Raw genomic sequence first — 18,560 nt, 5'->3', positions numbered from 1 at the left:
TGTTTGTTGATGGTGACTTCTGTTAATAATTTGACTAATAAGTCTAAGTATATTCCAGTTGCTTTGCTTGTGAAGAAATTGAGACTTGCTTCCCAGAGCTGCACAAAACAAAGTGCCTTAAAATTGTTGAAAATCAGACCTGTAACAGATTTGATAATAGCTTGAACTTTTCTATGAGCAGGCTTGTAGAAAGGAAAATCAATTTGAAAAGCTTTGCTAACTGATGGCACATTTAATTCTTACCCATTGATTTGGCCCAGAACTTTGCAAGGGGGATTTTTTTTTAACCCATGTCAAGGAGCAGAGAGCAAACTAAGCTAGCAACAGTTGGGGATTCCAGCTTCACCTCTAGCTGGCTTTTTAATAATTTTTTTCATTAAACAGTGTAGCTATCTCAGTTATTCTGAGAATATGGAAAGGAAAAATAAATATCCTAATGTATACTTGGCTTATCTTATAGTTCTATTTGTGCAATACTATCACTTCTTTATGGTTAACACAGAAGAGCTAAAATATTACAAGGACTTGTTTATCCCAGCAGATCTCAATGCAGGTGATATGGATAGATTGCTAATTTTCTTGGGAAACTTGTCATTGGTGTCCAAGCTTGGAGCTGACTTTGCCATAGTTTACCCTGGCTCTCCTGGAAGGTGAGATGAATATGATGGCCCTACTGTGTTAAATTGGTGTTCAGCACACACAATGTGGCAAATGAAGGAGATAACAGAGATTAGCAACTATAGATATCTTAGATGTTCTGAAAATGAACAAGGACCTGTTACTATGGGATTCATAGAGGCACTGAAGGTGATGATGATCCATTTTCAGTCACTGTGGAGGACTTCTTCATTAGTTTGAAGGTTTCATTACTGATCCGTGAAGAGAGATCCCAAACAGTCATATTATCTTTGCAGTGCCAGGATTAGATGCTCTGTATGTCAACACAAAGTGATCACTTACTTAAGATGTAGATTGACAATACTTGCTGAGTGAACTTAACAAAACACACCCTGAAATGCAGATCATCTGGCCACTGGGGAAATAATGAACCTTGGCACAAGTGGGTAAGAGGTTCTGGTAGCTTCATTGTGTTTTCTGAGGAGAATGAATTGACAGTTTGAGTAAGTTCCAGTGCTGTGGTTTTACACTGACCACTGAGAAAGATCTGTGGACTAATACCATTGCACATCACATAAAGTGGTAAACCAAAAAAGGGAACTTCTTGTCAGTAGGCTTCAGATGCATGGACTAGAGGTGTGCTGTTGTGTGGTGGCTCTTTGTTGAGCAATTTTGCACAGCAAGCATAAGGTGTTAAGCAGTTAAACCATGACTCTAGAAATAACTGTATGTATAAATTAAGAGCTATTTAGCCAACAAATTATGAAGCCTGCAACTGTTTACATTTAAGATAAAATAAACTCTTCCTCTTGCTCTCTCTTACCAAGGGCAAAACCTTGGTAAGAATGAACTAGGTGAGTTTGAGAAACTTGGAACTCCATTATCAGGAGATAATGGAGATGGACATCCACCTGAAATGCAGTTTTTCCTCGTACGGTCCAGGTTGATAGACAGACAAGGTGAGGGAGGCATGGGAGCTGCATGAAGTTCTATTTCTACCTGCAGCTGATGAACACAAGCTTGTGCCAGAGGGCTTGCAATTCCTAAAATAGTGAATTAAATCCAATGAATTAATGATCTCTTGTTTCAAGTAAAGTGATGATTAGGAAATGAACTAAGAACAGCCACATGGAGTTCCTGTCCCGTGGTCAGAGTTGTAGAAAGATTTGTCAGTTAGAATAATCCTGGCTCAGCCTGCTTCCTCCTAAAATATTGATCTGTACATTCCCCTTGCTGTGTGCAGATTTTATGCTTCATAAATAGCAGTTGATTTTGCAAGGCTGTTTAACCATAAAAATATAATTTTTCTGTGTAAAATCAACACCACTGAGCCTCTGAAATTTTCTGGGGAATATATAGCTGTATCCTCCTGAAATTCCAAGTTTTCTGTTATACGTCTGTAACACTGCCACCAGATGAATAATGACAATTATCCCTCATTGTCTGGCACTGTTTGGAGGTCTTGCAGTAGTTTCTTACTGTAAGTCTTATTGTCCTCAAAGTTCTAGGTTTGTGGAATAATACCTGGATTTTTCTACATGTTGAAAGTAAAATGGAAATATTACAAATTTTGGGTTTTTTCCTTGTAGCACTGGCACAAGTCAGGATGAAGGTCTCTCTGTTTCACCCTGCTAGTGAAGCAAGCTAATCCTATGAGTACAGCCATGGTAATGAAGTTAACAAGGTGCCAAGATCCAGCCTAGAACAAAGACACAGCAATGTGTTGTTGGGATTGGCTTTTCTGCCAGTACATGGTTCTGTGTGTTTTTAGGGGCACAGCATGGGTTGTACCTTGCAGGCAGTCCAACCTGTCCTCTGACAGCTGCACAGGGCCTGTGAGCAGCACTCTGCCAGGCACCCCCTCTTCTAACATTATCACTCTGCAGTTGATCTTAAAGGCTTGCTGGGAAGGGGTGAGCTCTTTGGTGCCACTGGCTGTCAGAAGGTGTACCAAGGTCTTGCCTGGGCCTAGGTCAGTTCAACAGTTCTCCACTGTGTGTGTCTGCAAAGGTGGAAAAGGGTGACAGCTCTGCCCGAGGTGCAGTGGTCATTTTTCCATCACTTTGCAGCTGCGGCTATTTGATACTCTGGTCTTTTTCTGCTGCTTTTCTCCAGTCCACATGGTCATGTTTGTGCAAGTTACAGCTTGCAAGTAGGGTGACAGTGGGAGTCAAGACTCTATTATCCCAGTTAATTGAGGATGTAATATTTGAGAGCAAGAGGAAGAGTTTATTTTATCTTAAATGTAAACAGCTGCAGGCTTCGTAATTTTTGGCTAAGTAGCTCTTTATTTATACATATAGTTATTTCTAGAGTCATGGTTTAACTGCTTAACGCCTTATGCTTGCCTGTGCTAAATTGAGCAGTCTCTAGAGTCGTACCAGGCTAATAAATACATAACTTTTTTGTCCTGTTCCTAAGCTACATCAAACTGGGGCTGGTGGCAATAACTTGTTTGAGCTCAGGACATAGTGGGTACCTCCTTGAGGAGTTCACCATGGCCTGCCACACCAAAGGTGGCCTCTGGAAGCACTGGGAATTGTTGCAAAGGGCCGTGGGCTGTTGAAACCAGGGAGCTATCCCTGGAATCCATTGCTGCCTGATGAGTTTCTCTCATAGTCCTCCCAGGGTCAGTGCCCACAGGAAGGGTCATGACACACCATGGCCCAGCCACAGCATCCATTTCTATGAGGTGAGATCTGTTCCCCAGCTAGATCAAATCCAACCTTAAATCTGCCACCACCTCTGCCTGTACTGGAGCAAGCAAGCCATACCTCCAATCCTTTGCTTTTATCTTGCTCCTATGACCCCTTACTTTAATTGTTCACCTCCACCATCTGCTCCAGACAGGTCAGCTTGCTGCTGGCCACTACCTACAGTGTAGGGAGATGCCTCCTGTCCCTATCCTCAACCCATTGTCACTAGCTCAGTGTGGGCTCAGCCTCCTTTGGAGCAGCCCTGCAGAGTAGTGCTACAACTGCCCATTGTGTTTTCCTTATCAGCAGGATTAACAGATACAGTACTATTCATGGTGTGTGTCCTTGCTCTCCCCCAAGTGTCTCACTCAGAGGAGCTAGAAACAAAGAAAGCTGAAATACCAGACTTCATTGTCTCCCTGAGCAAATGTCATGGCCTTATTCAAGTAGAGGGGAGATGACCCAAGCCCAGTCTAAAACTCTTCCTCCTATACCTTCTAATGCTTAGCTTCACCACTCCCTAGAGTCTGTGTATACCCCTGTTACATCCATGACAAATGCACTTCAATTCCTGTAAGCCAGGCAGATGGTGCAATCACGATAGTAGGAGCCCACCTTCCCCCATGCATTCCCTTCTAGCCCATTGCCTCAAGGTACAGCCATCACCCCAGCACTGTCAGAGAGGTACAAACACAAGGCATTCACAGAGCCTGCCTGTGTACACACACTGTATAAAACCCACAGACAGCAGTGGCCACCTTGTGGTAATCTGTACGGCACAAGCTTGTGTTTGTCAGCTGCAGGTAGAAATAGAACTTTGTGCAGCTCTCATGCCTCCCTCACCTTTTCTGTCTATCAACCTGGACCGTAGGAGGAAAAACTGCATTCCAGGTGGATGTTCCTCTCCACTATCTCCTGAGGTGTTTCCAAGTTTCTCAAACTCACCTAGTTCATTCTTACCAAGGTTTTGTTACTGGGGAGGCTTCAGGGGTGGCTTCTGGTGAGGACTAGAAGCTGCCACCTCATCAGATAGACCCAGTGACAGCCAGCTCCAAAAGGGACTTAACCAATGGCCAAAGCCAAGCCCTCTGTGATATGAGTGTAAATAAAAGCTCTAAATTATAGTGGTAGCGGGAAAGGAACAAAAGCATCTGTTCCTTCATATGGGAAAAAGCATCTTGCACCTTCACCAGGTCAGACTCTCCCACCCTTCACCAAGGGCCAGGGACTAGCACAACAGAGTTAATCCAGCAAGGATTTCAACAGTATGCTCCTCAAGCCAATTCCTTTGGTGGCTGAAAGCTGCATGTCAATAGAGCACAACACAGAGGAGCTGCTATGCCAGTTGTCATTGGTAAAAAAAATATGTAATTTTTAGCTTGGTAGATCCAGCTAGTTATAATGTATGAGCAGTTAAGAAATTAAACATTGAAATTATTACCAATACTCTTACTGAAATCATTCCAGAGGGGAATTAAAGTCTTCATTCAGATCAAGGAAAGAAGGGAAAGCAGATGGCTAGCTGTAGTTGCAGTTAGGTTGACTGCAGCAAGAGATGAGTGGTTGAGCACCTCACATGCCTGACACACAGCCCTTTCAGAACCCCTGGATGAAGATAAGGAGTGTCACTATGCCACTGCAATTTGATCAAGCACAGCTCACATGTCCACTCACTGTGACCTCTTGGCCCTTTCTTTCATGTTAGTCCTCTCTCATTAAGCTTAATTATTCCAGCTATGTGTTTTAATTGCTATACTCAAAGAAGTACTTCTCTTCCTGTTGGCCAGCCCATTATGGGCAAGCTATATAACAGGCCTGCAGACAAAAACATCGTGTTTTTCTTGTTTGGCAGCAGGGGACAGATCCCAGGTATTTCACAGCCAAATGACAGACTGCAGTCATTGCTTGAGGGGCAAAACTTCTTCCTGAAACCCTTATTCCCAAAAGAAACCTTTTTATGTTGTTTTTTCTCTGCCATGTACATCAAGTCTACCAACATTCAAGTCAGTTGGCTATCTACCCACTTCCCTCTTACAGGCATCTTTGCAGATCATTGGATCAAAGCATCTAATTCTGTTCATGCAAGATGCAGACCACAGAGTTTAATGAAGGAGTGAATGCTGTGCTACTGCCTGGTGTCACATCTTTTCATAAAAATCCTCTCTTTGAGATTTTTCTTCTTCTGGGAAGCTGAGGTCCTAGAAAGAGAATGTAAACAATAATTATCTGCTGCTGTGGAATGCAATAGGTGCACCTGTGATTGGCTCATGTTCCATGTTTACAATTAAGGGCCAATCACAGGACCAAGCTCTCTGGGACAGATTCACAGAGTTCTCTTGGTTTTAGGTTCCTATTCTATTCTTAGCATAGCAGCTTCTGAACTTTTTTCTCTCTATTCATATTAGTATAGTCATAATGTATTACATATAATAAATTAATAAATCCAGCCTTCTGATCATAAAGCCAAGATTCTCATCCATCTCTCTCACCCTGAGGAACCCTTGCAAAACCATGTAACCGCCTGGCACACAGCAATACTGGCCTCACACCTTCACACAGAAAAACAAATGAAAAAATGCACCTAGCTGGTTCTGTATTACTTAATACTTGTGGGAGGGCATATGCCCTAGGCTTTAGCAAGGATATTCATACCCATTCCATTTAGAACAAAACGTTTATTTGCTATACCTAGGCTTGTTAAAGACTGAAACACCCACCCTGTCCTTGCCTGCTGAAAGATTCAAGCCAGTTCCCATCCTGAACCAGGGTTCTCTCCTCCCAGGGTTCCTAGAAACCCAGGCTGCTTACATAAAACCAAAACAAAGCATAGGCTTTGCTTTCCATCACCTGTAATGGCGAGGACCAACTACAGTCACATGCTGGTATAACTTTGCATTTGAGGACTATGTGTTATTTCCTTTAAAAAGAAAGTTCACCTAACAGGGAGATCCTCACTGCATATTCCTCAAAGAGCCAAGCATTAAAGAACATCTTTCAAATTAGGCTATGCAAGTTATTTTCATCACAGTATGCCTACATATCAGTTCTTGGGAGGGGAATATGCTGCAGCACAGGAAGCTGAACTCACTGCCCTTTTAAGAACTGCTTTGCAACCCTTGCTTCAGCACAAGAGGTATTCCAGCTATTCTGGTTTTTCCAATCACAACTTGTATTTCCAGTCACTGTCACCCGGATTGTCCAAGGCTACTGCCGAGTATAATTTTACTAAAAAACTAAACAAAGTATTAAGTTAAACTCCACACACAAGCAGCAAAGCACCACTAACTGCACTTTTCCCCTGCAACAACCTGGTCTGGGGTCTTGCCTCAGCAGAAATACTGTATGTGGTAGCACACTTCAGTATTATTTGAGGATGAAGTGGGATGCCAGGGCCTCTTATTGAACTTCATCTGGAACTTTCAGCAGGAATTTTTTTAAGCTTTCTTGTTCACAGTTACTGCCCAAAGGGACTAAGTAGGCCATGCAGAAACTGCTTGCAAAAGCAATGCTTGCTTGCAGATAGCGTGTGTTCATATAGTGCATTCTTGCTGCAGCTTCATTCTATTCTTTCCTCACAAGTCTGTTCATGGCACCCACCACTTGGGGTAGTGGTTTCCCGTTTACCTTTGAACAGTTCAAACATGCAGCTGCGCTTCTCTTAGTCAAATAGCCAGAACTAGATGGAAAATATTTTCCATGTTCTTCTCATTGCATAATCACAACTCAGAACTTACATCCAAAAAGAGCCTTGATGGCTCACTCACAAGTAAAGGGTGTGGCCACTTCTTGGACTAGAAAAATCTTGCTTCAAATTAGGAACTTATACATTAAGTTGTTCAAGGCCCCCAGTCCTCCAGAGCCATCAAAAAATTCATGCATACTTGTGAAGTGAGTGTAAAGCTGAGTCATGGTTGAGTTTCCTACCACAAAGACAAGAGGCTCATTCATTCCACATTGTCTGCATATGCAGCAGGAAGTCTAGGTTTTCCATGAGCAATATTCAGTGAGCAGCACAGCTCACTAAGCTGTGCTCACTGGTAGCTACAGCCCTGCTCCCTTCTTCACTGAGTTTTTATACAGGACATCCAAGCCAGCAAGGAAGCCATTTTGACACAGTGGAAAAAACACTGTTCCCTTGGTTACAGTGCCAAGAGTAGGTGAATGGCAGGTATAAAAACGTTGGCAAGTCAGCATTCATCCAGACAGCCTGATTCAAGACTGGAGTACCACAGAGACCAGTTTACTGTCCAACACAGTGTCAATTGTGTTCTGAGAATGCAACAGAGCAATCAAATGAAAATTACAAGAGTACATAAATCTAAAATTCTCTTGACTGTAAGATTACAAGTTTTACTTCTTCAGTCATTTGTTCCAGACTAATGCCTAGGAACAAAGCAGCCCAACTCAGACTAAACACACTTCTTTACTAATAGAACCAGAATGTACACATACAAATGGCAAGGTAAATTAAAAAGGCAAAAAGAGCAAATCCAAGTCCTACCTTGCACTTCCATGGTAGGATTGGTATAATGCTCTGGAAGGACAAGTCTTATTAGCTTTGAACTCTAAAATGCAGCTTGAAATATTTTAAAAATCTTTTAACTAAAAAGATGTAATGAAAGAAAGAAGTATCCCACCCAGTGACTACTCTCTTTTCTCCAACTCCTCTTTTGGTATTTGTAAACTAGCTTATAGCATAGTGACTGCCATCTGAGTAGGGTGGCAGCAGACTCCTCCTAAAGCAACTGTCATGGCTCCCAAGCCAACAACAGATGAGGTTGCCTTTGAGAAGTCTTTGTACACAGACAGTACTCTTTTAACACAGCAAAACCTGACACTCACCTGACATTATGAAATTACTAAGCTTTTTGTTAAACACACAACAATACCCAAAAGTGAAGAGTTTATACTTTATTTTACTCATATACATGGACCAAGAAGATAGTTTGCACCATTTAATCTAGCTAGCTTGCTTATTTTTTTTAAGTAGAAAAGTTGCAGGCTGTAATTTAGCCAAAGCAGTCACACTTCAATGTCTTCATGGCTGGAGATTAGAGTAGACTTTTAATGGTCTCTTCCAGCTTCTCTTTATTGGCCCCAGAGAACTCCTGCACCTGTAAAGAGAGATTGATTTTAGAACTGCATTCAATGCTTCTTAACATTAGTTGCATAGCATCCAGTCACATGCACACCTATTCAACTCTGCTAAAAACTAAAATTTTTCCCACTCTCAAAACACAGAATATTTTGCAGATGTTAATATAATTATTTCCTACTCAGTTCAACTCACACAAAAGTTGAGACAGAAGACTATCAAACTTCACTTCCAGACTACCATTAATCCTGGGTCAGTATTATGTTAGACTCAAAAAGAGGCTTGAAGGGATTCTGAAGGTCCCCACATATCAAAGGCAGCTCAAAGTCACCTTGAGTTGCTCAGGACCCTACCAATCAAGTTCTGGCAAATGACCTACTCCTGCGCCTGGCTTCTCCTGTGAGAACTGATCTTCTTGCAACTTATAGAGCAGAAAGACAGGCAACATTCATCTGCTGTCTTAAAAACTGTAGCTCTGTCCTCCTGTATCTACAGGGATGGAAGGCAGAGAGCAGACTACACTACAGGCCATGAAGCTGCTTGCTCGATACATCTTGACTATCACACTGTAATCACAATTCTTCCAATGACATCACGAAATTGCAGAAGTTCAGTCTAACAGAACTGTCAAAGGTTCATACTGACCCCATACTCTGCTGAAAGTCACCCTACCTGTGACACTCAGCTATCCAAGGTGCAATTCCATCACCTTCAGCCATGAAACTTACACCCAGAGCACTGTTTTCCTTCAGAAAAGCCTACCTTCAGCTTGCTTAGCAAACTAAAAGCCCAAAGACAACACAATCAGCTCAGCAAGTTCATGCAGATAGCTACTCAAACTACCCTGCACAGGCAGCACACTGTGCTGTCAGAGCACAATCTGCATCCCATCTCATCCATCTCTTGCCAGAGCAGACAAAAGAGGTCTGCTCAGTCCTTAAACAGGGACAGGACCTTCACGTCAAAGGTTATACAGCCTCTCTGTGAAATAAACTAAACAGCTGTTTGTTGTATATAACCCCAACCACGTTAGAGATTTCTGTTTGGGCAGGATTCCATAGGCACCTATAGTCATTTTTCTCTTCAACACAAGCTGCACCCAGATAACAAACACCAGCCAAGTAAAAGGCAGGGTGCTAGGCCGATGGACAGGGTGCTAAGCAGTCTTAACACAGACATCTCACCCCACAGTCTGTCATGAAATTGTCTGTAAGATTGACCTGTAACTAACTCAGTTCCCTACCTGTGAACAACACAGTTTGCATCACCAGTTAACTGCTGGTTACATCTGCTGTGGTACTAAGATGAACTTGCTTGCTCTCAGGAGTGCCTTAATGCTAGTGGTACCATAGAGACATAATCCAACACTCCCAATGTTTTGTTTTTTTTTTTTTTTTTTTTTTTTTTTTGCCTGCTCCAGCTCCAAGAAGGCAGAGCTTACCTTCTCTCCGTTCTTGTAGAACTGGAACGTTGGCATGCACTTCACATCACAGTGTGAAGCAACATCCTGGAAGAGACAAAAAACCATCTTCAACTGGGCATTCTTAAGTATGCTAAATTTAGAACCCACTCTAGCTGACTTCTGTTTAGGTGATGGGGTAAAGCCACTGCTGTTCAAGACAAAGCAAAAGAACTTCTGCTATTTCATCACTAGCAAAACCAGCGCAGTGTTAACATCCGCCTGAAGTAAGCCTTAAAGATCCCTTCTTCAATACTTAATTCATACAATAGCAAAAACCTTAACCTGTACTCCGTGCTTGGAAAAAGCCAGACTTCCGCATCAAAACAGATGTCTGCCTGTAAGACTCAAGAGCCCTATGGCAACTCTTGGGCTTCCATGTGATATTTTTCAAGTACCTATTAGACAATGTTGAAACTGCAATACAGCAGACATTATATTGCACTTAATTCAAGACCTAATTTCATTTTTAATGAAAGAGGAAAAAGTGCCAAGAGCAGTGGAGGGATCAGACAGATCAGTAGGTTGTGAACCATTAGGTTTAAGGAAGACTGTATCAAAGCAGCTTAAGACCTTAGACCAACACTCCCTCCCAAAATAAAGGGTCATTTCCTCCAAGTTATCCAACACATGCCATAGGACTTCAAGAATGCTGACAACCAGCAGATAGTTTGTTCTGTTCAGGTGTTCCCTGCAAAAAAATTAATTCTTTCCAGCTAAATCCCTGTGTTTCAATTTTAACTTTAACAAAACTCTTGTTTTGTTTCAGATTTTGATTCAAAATGTGTGAAGACATTTTGAATTCTTGGCTGTCACTTGCATGGAAGTCTTTAGCTGTTCTCCTTCAGGACCATCCCAGACCTTACCTGGGCATCATCCACATCGATTTCTATGAATATCACATCACCATACTTCTCACACAAACTCTAGAAAGAAATAAAAAGAACTATGCAGTTACAGTGCCCCAGGAAAGCTTCCTGAAAAGATGCATTTGTATAAATGGAAAGGCTAGTGCTGCTTAAACTGCTAGTGAAACATGCTTTATCATCTTAAAGCAGCTATTTTACTACCAGAGCAAAAATTTTCTGTTCTGCTGCTGACTGTTTCTGGAGGAGTCTGTGGAAATACCTTCTCCCCACAAAGGCCCAATATATGCTAAGACATAGGTGGAAGGCCTTCTCTTGCAGCCTTCAGCTAATCACCCAAAGGTGCTACAGCTTCTCATACCTTATCATGAGATAACATGGTCACCTAAACACAGCTGAGGAGTTACATTGAGTGTACAGAAGGTTGCAATGCAACTGGCAGGTCTCCATTTACCCAAAATGCATGTAAGCACCAGGAAAAAAGCTAAACCTCATATTAGTTCCCAACTATACCAATGGTCAGTCTATTTCACTTGGTAGTCTTAAAATTGCATAAGGCAAAAGAACTTTCCTCCATGTTCAAGGAACACAAACATTTATATACAATTTAATGCAGAAATAAACCCAGAAAAACTACTTACGTGGAAAAAGGGCTTGATCATTTTGCATGGTCCACACCATGTGGCAGAGAAATCAACTACTATGAGCTTCTCACCAGCAGATTGCAGTTCTGCCTGAAATTCAACCTACAAAAAAAAAAAAACCAAAAAGAACACAATGATGATTTCCCCCTCCTTTCCCAAATGATTTAAGACTAATCCCAGTGCTGGCTTGCTTTCAGACCTAACACACTAATCATTATGGCAAGTCTTAAACACTTAACTGGGTTATTTGTACTATCACTTGTGCTTCAGTATGAATTTTTTTTATTGGTGCTAGCAGCAGTCAGTGTCCTATGTCTCACCAATTAGAAAACAACCACAATGCTCAAATGCACTGAATTGTGGAAACAAGCTAGAAATTCTCTACTCATGATACTCAACTCTGACAGCTCTATGTTATCCCCAAAATATGATCCTTAGAGATTTTATAATCCATTTTCTCATTTCATCTTGGCAGTAACACTTTCATCTTCATCTGGAACAGACTTTCATCGGCAGAATTTGGAAAGGAGAGACACAAACCTTTGTACAGTCATCCATTCTGGTGACTTTTCCAATCAATGGCTAACATTAAAATGATACTGTGTGTTTTATTCTAAAGCATGTTTTTGAAAGCAACCTCATAGGATAGTTATTTTGCCAAGCGAACCCACATTTGACATCATTAGCCAAAGCAACGCTACACATACACACTACACAAGTAAACACCCAATACTTATTCTGAGTCTTCCACTCTGTGCTGCACTTAGTCACACAAATCATCTCTGGACAATATTTCTTGGAACTAAACATCCTACATGCCATTACTGGTCAAAAAGTGAATGTTTTAATAGAAAGACATTAAAAGCAATAAATACTTGCATCCTAGCAAAAGGCAAACAAATATCTCAAGCAGAAACAGAAAGTGTTGCTCACCTACGTACTGATACTGTCTATGTCAAAGAAAGTACAAGTCACTTGTAAGTAATTTTCAACTTTGTTGTCTTGACAATCAAGCTTCAGAAGAGCTGTTGGTATAAACTTCAAAAGAGAGCTGCTTTAGTCCCTCCCAGCTTAATGGAGCAAAGCACTGGAATCCTGTCAGCAACAGCTGACTGAAAGCAGAATGGTTACTGCCAGACGTACACAGGGGTTTTGCAGTGCAGGGGTTAACTAATTCATACCTGCTTCTGCAATCAGCCACAATAAGTTGCAACTTGACTCTAGTAAGCCAAAGAATGCCACACAGTTGAGGAGCCAAAGTCAAACTGGACATGAATATATTTAACAAGGAAGCAGAGATCCTGCATGAGCATTCTTATGTATGCATAATCCTACGTGAAAGTCTTCACAGCTTCCTGTAACTTCAAATACACTCTGCATTACATCTCCCTGTTAACAGACTTCTTCCCTCCCCACATAGCTCTCTTCAGAGGCACATAGGCACATGGTGGTTTTTCTATCCTTGCATCTTGGACAGTCACAGTCTACTCTGCTACAAGACCAATAGTAACACTCCACACCATCTACTCTCACTCTGAAAGAGACAGGAAGGGTCAAGTTTTCCCTAGGTTCCCCTACTCCTGTACTGACATAGTATGCATTCCTGTGCCCATTCCCACCTACAATGTTTAAGTGTTTCTGCACACAGCAGTCCACACTCACTGCTCCCTCTCAGTACTTATATCATAAATTCCTCAATCAAGCTTCACTCCTTCTGGCCTTGAAATCCTGCTACTGATTTTTGGTATAGCTTCTCAGACACCTGCACTGTAAGAGCACCACTCTATTGAATCCACTTCCACAGCTGCCAGTTAGACCATCCTATTTTAACCCCTAGGTCTCCTGTCCAGCTGCATAATTACTGTATTCTGTAAAAGGAAGCCAGCTTTGGAATGTGTTCATCATATGGCCACACACCTGAGGTCTGTTATTGCAGAGAACAAAGGGAAAGTGGGACAGCATCATAATTACAGCTGGACACATATATCATTCACCACTGGTGACCTGGTCCTGACTACAAATCAGATGTTATCCTGTAAATCATCTCTACTATCAGCCAAAATTGTTGCAGGACTGTAAAATAAGATGCTGGGTCTAAAGGTGTTACCCCTGCAAGTTAAAAAATATTGAAATAGTGAGAAGTTCTGAAGGTTTTTCTAGTGAGCTTAATTTCCCTGGGGGAAGACAGTAGCAGGCGCAAAAGAAAAACAAGCTGCTTGACCAGTCCAACTGACTTCACTAGTTGTCTTTAATGTTAACTGTAAAGCGACAAGCTTTTTTATGAAAAACTAAATAATCTCTGTTACCAGAAGGGGAACCTCCCATCACAAGACTATTTGTCATCCTTTGTTAAACAGCATTTTCTCCAGGTAGCAGCTCACTGGGGAAAACCCCAGCTAGCATGCTGGTCAATATCGATTTGTTCTTTGTGGTGATGGTTTTTTTTTTGGGGGGGAGTGGGTTTGGTGGTTTGTTTGTTTTTCCCTTAAATATTTAACTACAATTTCTCTGAGCACACACAAGACCCCATTTTACTTGTATTGTCGTCCAGCAGAAAAGGGCATGCTACCTTCAACAAACACATTGGTAGCAGGCATCTGTTCCCAAGGGCCAAGTAAGAAGCTCTAACAATGAAAGCCTCTAGTGGCTCAGAGGTTCCCAGCGCCAGGTAAGGCTCCAAAAAGGAGGCTGCTGGCCTCCTTCAGATGGTGCTGAAAGGAGGAGTCTGCTGCCCCCAGCAACAGATAATACAGGTCCACACTATCTGGCTTATTTGATTAATGCTTGGTTGTAAACATTATTTTCAATACATATCAAGTCACCCTTGAACTGCCCAATCATCGGCTGACTGCCAATGGTTACTATGTAATTTAGTGAGGCTTTTAAATGCAGAAGCTAGCATAAACAAAGCAAAGGTTCAACTGCCTGAACTCCCTAGCACAGGCCACTTCTAAAATTATCACTTATAGCAAAAGCTGTAATTTTTCATAATTTTCTTTAACTTAAATAACAAGAGAGGCAGCTAGGACGAAGAGGAAAGCTTTGGCACACCAGCTTTTTAAGTTTATACACTCCATTAGCTTTGACTATAAAAGGCAGTATGTCCCATGGTCAAACCCTCTTACAAGTTACACTAGTCACTCATCTCAGGGCCACTAAAAAACGACCAATACAGCTTCTTCTATAGTGCTACAGCAGCTACTACAGAGGGATCAGTCAAGCACCCTGAAAGCAGACATTCTTCAGAAGCTAGTCTGCTTCTGAAGAGGTGTGCAGGGAAAAGGGCCACCTCTATCTAGCTCTCACTCACAGAAATGCAGACAGTGCAAGAATGGGTTTTCCCCTTTGTATTCGAGAAGAATACAAACATGTTTTACTGAAAACCAGAATTAATCCAGAAATCCCAGCTGCCCTGTGCTTGAATACTCTGGGTGTCACTGATGTTAAAATGTTGTTGTCAGCATGACTGTTGAGTTCACACTGTCCATGAATGCATAACCAAAGTTCACTTTAACTACAACAGACTATTAAACAAGGCTCATAGCTAGGACAATAGTGGAAGCCTAGCTAACTTAGAGCAGAGCCAGATTTGACTTGCCATGTTTAACCTGTTCCTGTGTGTAACAAAAACCTCGACCCTTACACCAAAAGTTTGCCCCTTCTGTGCCACCTTAAACAGAGAAGGGGGAAGAGATACAAGGCAGAACAGCAATTCCAGGTTGTTCTGGAATTCACACACCATTCTCTCTCCACGACCTGAATGGTAAGGCGTTTCGTTCCTTTTAAGGAGCTTCCGGCATTCACCGGTTTTTGAGCTGTGGTTACAAGTGTTAGTTTGTATATTTATGTATCAGATCCCAACACTTTTGCGGTCCAGTGGGAGAGGTCTGACATGCCTTTCATTTTTAAAGTGAACCGACTGTAGAAGAGCACAGCCTAGAAAACAAACTTGGATGCGTGAGAGACTGGAAAGACAGAGGTCTCGAAACAATTTGAGGTGCAGATGTGTGGGGAAGGGGCAGGTCAGGCCTGGCTCTGGCGAGGCAGCGCACTGCCCACAGCCCCCATTCCTAGAGCCCGTATCCCGGACACACGGCGTCCGCCTGTCATGGGCACACTGGAGGCAAGCGGTATTTAAGGCCAAACGTGCTGCTAGCATATGTCTTGACCCTTCCTCCTCTTGGAATTTCTATCAGCTGAACACCGCTGGGACCCAGCAGTTAGTAGCTATATGTGCCCTTTCTAATGCCTTTTCTTTTTCCTCTTCTAATTCTCTCCTCACAGAATTTTTAAGTAACTTGAAATCAAACATATTTAGAGTTTGCTAAGTTGAAGAGGCCAAGTTAATGCTTTGAGAAGTGTTTTATGTTGACTGAATGTTGCACTAAACCTTTTGCCAAAGTTCCCTGATTCTCTAAAGTCGCCAGTAAAGTCTTTTTTTTGTTTTGACCTGTTGAGAATATCTTTGACGGTATTTCTCCTGTGTCTAACTTAGAGTACAAGAACAACTCTAAGCCCTGTTGAAGACCTTGTTGAGCAACTTTTTGGGGCCTTGCAGGATGCTAACACAGCATCACTTGCAGATGCCTCAAAATGAGATCAAACTGATACTTGCACCAAATTTCAAGTTCAAAAAGGTGGGACAAGACCAACAGGATTTTTCCTGAAATGAAGAGCTTGCTAAGTTTGCATGGAGAATATTTTTAGAGACTTGGGTTCCTAAGTTACAGCTAACAAAACTCTATTGTTGTCTATCAACCACATCAGCTGCTGTGCACAAGACCACATGCAATTTCATCACCAGCAGGGTATTCTCCATGTGTCGGTCTAGGCTTTATTACTATTTTGTGTCTCAGAGCCACAGATGTGTTTGCATTCACAGAACTATCCAAACAGTGATGTGCTGTATTAGGGTTGTGAATATGTCAGACAGCAGCATAACATCTTATGCCAGAAACTCCTGCTGTTTAAGTATGGGGAATGGGCTCTAGCAGCTCCTTTCAAGTCAAGAATGGATGAACTTTTCCATTATGTCCTGCTCCGAAATGCAAGAGAACTTAGGCCAAACTCTAAGAAAGCCGCCTGGGCCCCTACACACCAGCAGTACATAAGGCAAATCAGGACTAGGAAATTAAGGTACTGAATCACAAAATCAGTTAGGTTGGAAAAGACCTCGGAAATCATCGAGCTGCTCCAAGCTGCGACCCGACACCACACTGTCACGCACACCACAGCACTCAGTGCCACCCCAGTTCTTTAAACACCGGCGAGGACGGTGACTCAACCATCTCTCCCTGTGAAGCCCATTCCAACACCTAATCACCTTGTCTTTTCAGAAATTCCTCCTAATGTCCAACCTAAATCTCCCCTGACGCAGCTTGAGACTGCGTCCTCTCCTCCTGCCGCTCTAGTACGCCGCGGTCCGCTTGAGAAACGGAACGTTTTCCTTAAGACTTTAAAGGGCGATGAGCAACAGCCCGTCATAACGTGAAATTGCATCACCCCCCTGCTCATGCCGACTCCCCGAAGCCTCAGGTCGCGCAGTTTTTTGTTCCCCTCCTCCGCTCTGGCCGAGCCCTCCGCGCGGCTTTCCCCGTTCGCGCCGCATGGGCGAAGCAGGCTCCGCCTGCCCGGGCAGCACACGGGCTCTCACCCGCCATCTCCGGCAGGCCACGGCCTCCCGAGAGCCCGGGGCAGCCCGAGCACTGATCCCCGCCTGCCTCGCTGCCCCCGGCAGCGCTCCCGTGCTGTTCGCTCGCCCGCCGGGGAGGGATGCTCGTCCCGCCGTCCGCCCCTCGCACGGCGAAAGGACATGGCCGCCCCGCCCATCGGACTCACCAGGTTGCCCACGGTCTTCACCATAGTGGCGACGGCTGGGAAAGTAGGGTCGGTGGCGTAAAGGTAAGGAACCAAGGGCTTCGCTCCCGCACTCGGCTCGGATTCCTCCCTCGCCTCCCGCCGTCCCAGCGCGTCTCCCGCGCCGCCCCGGCCGCCCTTTTATGGCCAGCGCCGCGGCGCGCCACGCATGCGCGGGGCCCGACCCGCCTCCAGCCGCTCCCCGCGCGCCCCCGCCCACGGCGCTGCTGGGGCTCGGGGTCGCCGGGGGCCCCGCTGAGGGGAGCGAGGGGAGGCGGCGCGGCCGAGTCCGGTTGCGCCCGCAGCCCCGGCCGGGCGGGGAGAGTGCGTCCCTGCCGGCTGCCAGGGGGAACCGGCAGCAGCAGCGGAAGAAAGGAAAGCCCAGGAAGGTTGGAAAAGTGCTGTGTAACCATGAGCAGGAAGTGCTCGGCCCCACTCCCCCCCCGCGTCCCCCCGCGGAGCGGCCCTGCCTGACGCGGCGTTTTGCTCGCCTTACGAGAAAGGGAGGTGGTGTTGCCCATAAATGCGGGCAGAGTGGGGCTGCTGCAAAGCTGGAAGGCGGGAATAAATCACGGGAATATTTTTCTCTTTTCCCCCCTTGTTTTCCTTCCCACCACCAAAAGCGCGGAGTGGCGCCGTTTCTCTGTGGGATGTGGGGCCTTCTGCAGCGCAGAAGGCTCAGCCAGGCGAGCGGTGCTTGCCCGGCGTTAAACACTGACCGTCTCCCCTAGCTCCCCTCATGGAAGGACTCAGCCAGGACCAGAAAGACTCCTCATGGGAACAACTTAGCCTTACCATCCGAGGGGACTCCTTGGTGGAACCTTGAGTTCCCATCTATCTTGTTTATTTTTCTGTGTTTTAGAGACATCCTTTGTTTCACCACATGCTGCACCACTGCCACCCCACAGTGCAAAACAGGTCTGCCACAGCCCTGCTCTCCTGTTGGGTAGGGTTTAATGTTGGACTCTGGACGTTGCTGACTCCAGCTCCCACTGCACACGAAAGGTTAGGCGTTGGGATATTGGTGCCGGCTGTGTTACAAGTGCAGGTTTTAGCAGCTGGGTTACCAGCCTGTGAAAGATTTGCTCTGGGATACAGCTGAGCAGGGGATGGGAAGAGTTAGTGCAGACCCTGGATAAAAAAAATACACTTCTTCCTTAGAAAGAAAAAGAAAACAAAGGACAGTTTTCCTTGGGTACAGGTACCAACGCATCAGGTACAACAGGATGTGCTCTCATATGTTGCTTTACTTGTGGTGGATACTGAGTAAATAATTTTAAGTGTGTGGCATACTACTGCAGCAGAACTTGTAAGCTCTTTTCTGGC

The 18,560-nt window shown here is 44.0% G+C and overlaps 1 protein-coding gene across 1 annotated transcript; it reads right to left on the bottom strand.

Annotated features, from left to right (window-relative positions):
• Positions 1–8,210: 8,210 nt before the first annotated feature.
• Positions 8,211–17,374, bottom strand: LOC135459558 (thioredoxin). Its single transcript, XM_064735744.1, has 5 exons — positions 17,217–17,374; positions 11,376–11,480; positions 10,735–10,794; positions 9,851–9,916; positions 8,211–8,428 (listed from the first exon to the last, which is right to left on the bottom strand). Exons 1-5 carry the CDS (start codon positions 17,238–17,240, stop codon positions 8,366–8,368), a joined length of 318 nt encoding a protein of 105 aa, XP_064591814.1. The 5' UTR covers positions 17,241–17,374; the 3' UTR covers positions 8,211–8,365.
• Between the last annotated feature and the right edge of the window lie 1,186 nt (positions 17,375–18,560).

Source organism: Zonotrichia leucophrys, chromosome Z (assembly GCF_028769735.1).
Source record: "Zonotrichia leucophrys gambelii isolate GWCS_2022_RI chromosome Z, RI_Zleu_2.0, whole genome shotgun sequence".
Taxonomy (NCBI): Eukaryota; Metazoa; Chordata; class Aves; order Passeriformes; family Passerellidae; genus Zonotrichia; species Zonotrichia leucophrys.
Note: the sequence above shows the minus strand (reverse complement) of the source record. Positions and strands in the feature narration are given on the sequence as shown.

What these genes read in the sequence shown, in the direction of transcription:
- LOC135459558 (XM_064735744.1), bottom strand. Translation starts at nt 17,240, where the DNA reads ATGGTGAAGACCGTGGGCAACCTG. An exon ending in TGATCAAGCCCTTTTTCCAC is followed by an intron (nt 10,795 to 11,375) that starts GTAAGTAGTTTT and finishes ATTTCTTTCTAG; the next exon opens with AGTTTGTGTGAGAAGTATGG. An exon ending in TCGATGTGGATGATGCCCAG is followed by an intron (nt 9,917 to 10,734) that starts GTAAGGTCTGGG and finishes TGTCTCTTCCAG; the next exon opens with GATGTTGCTTCACACTGTGA.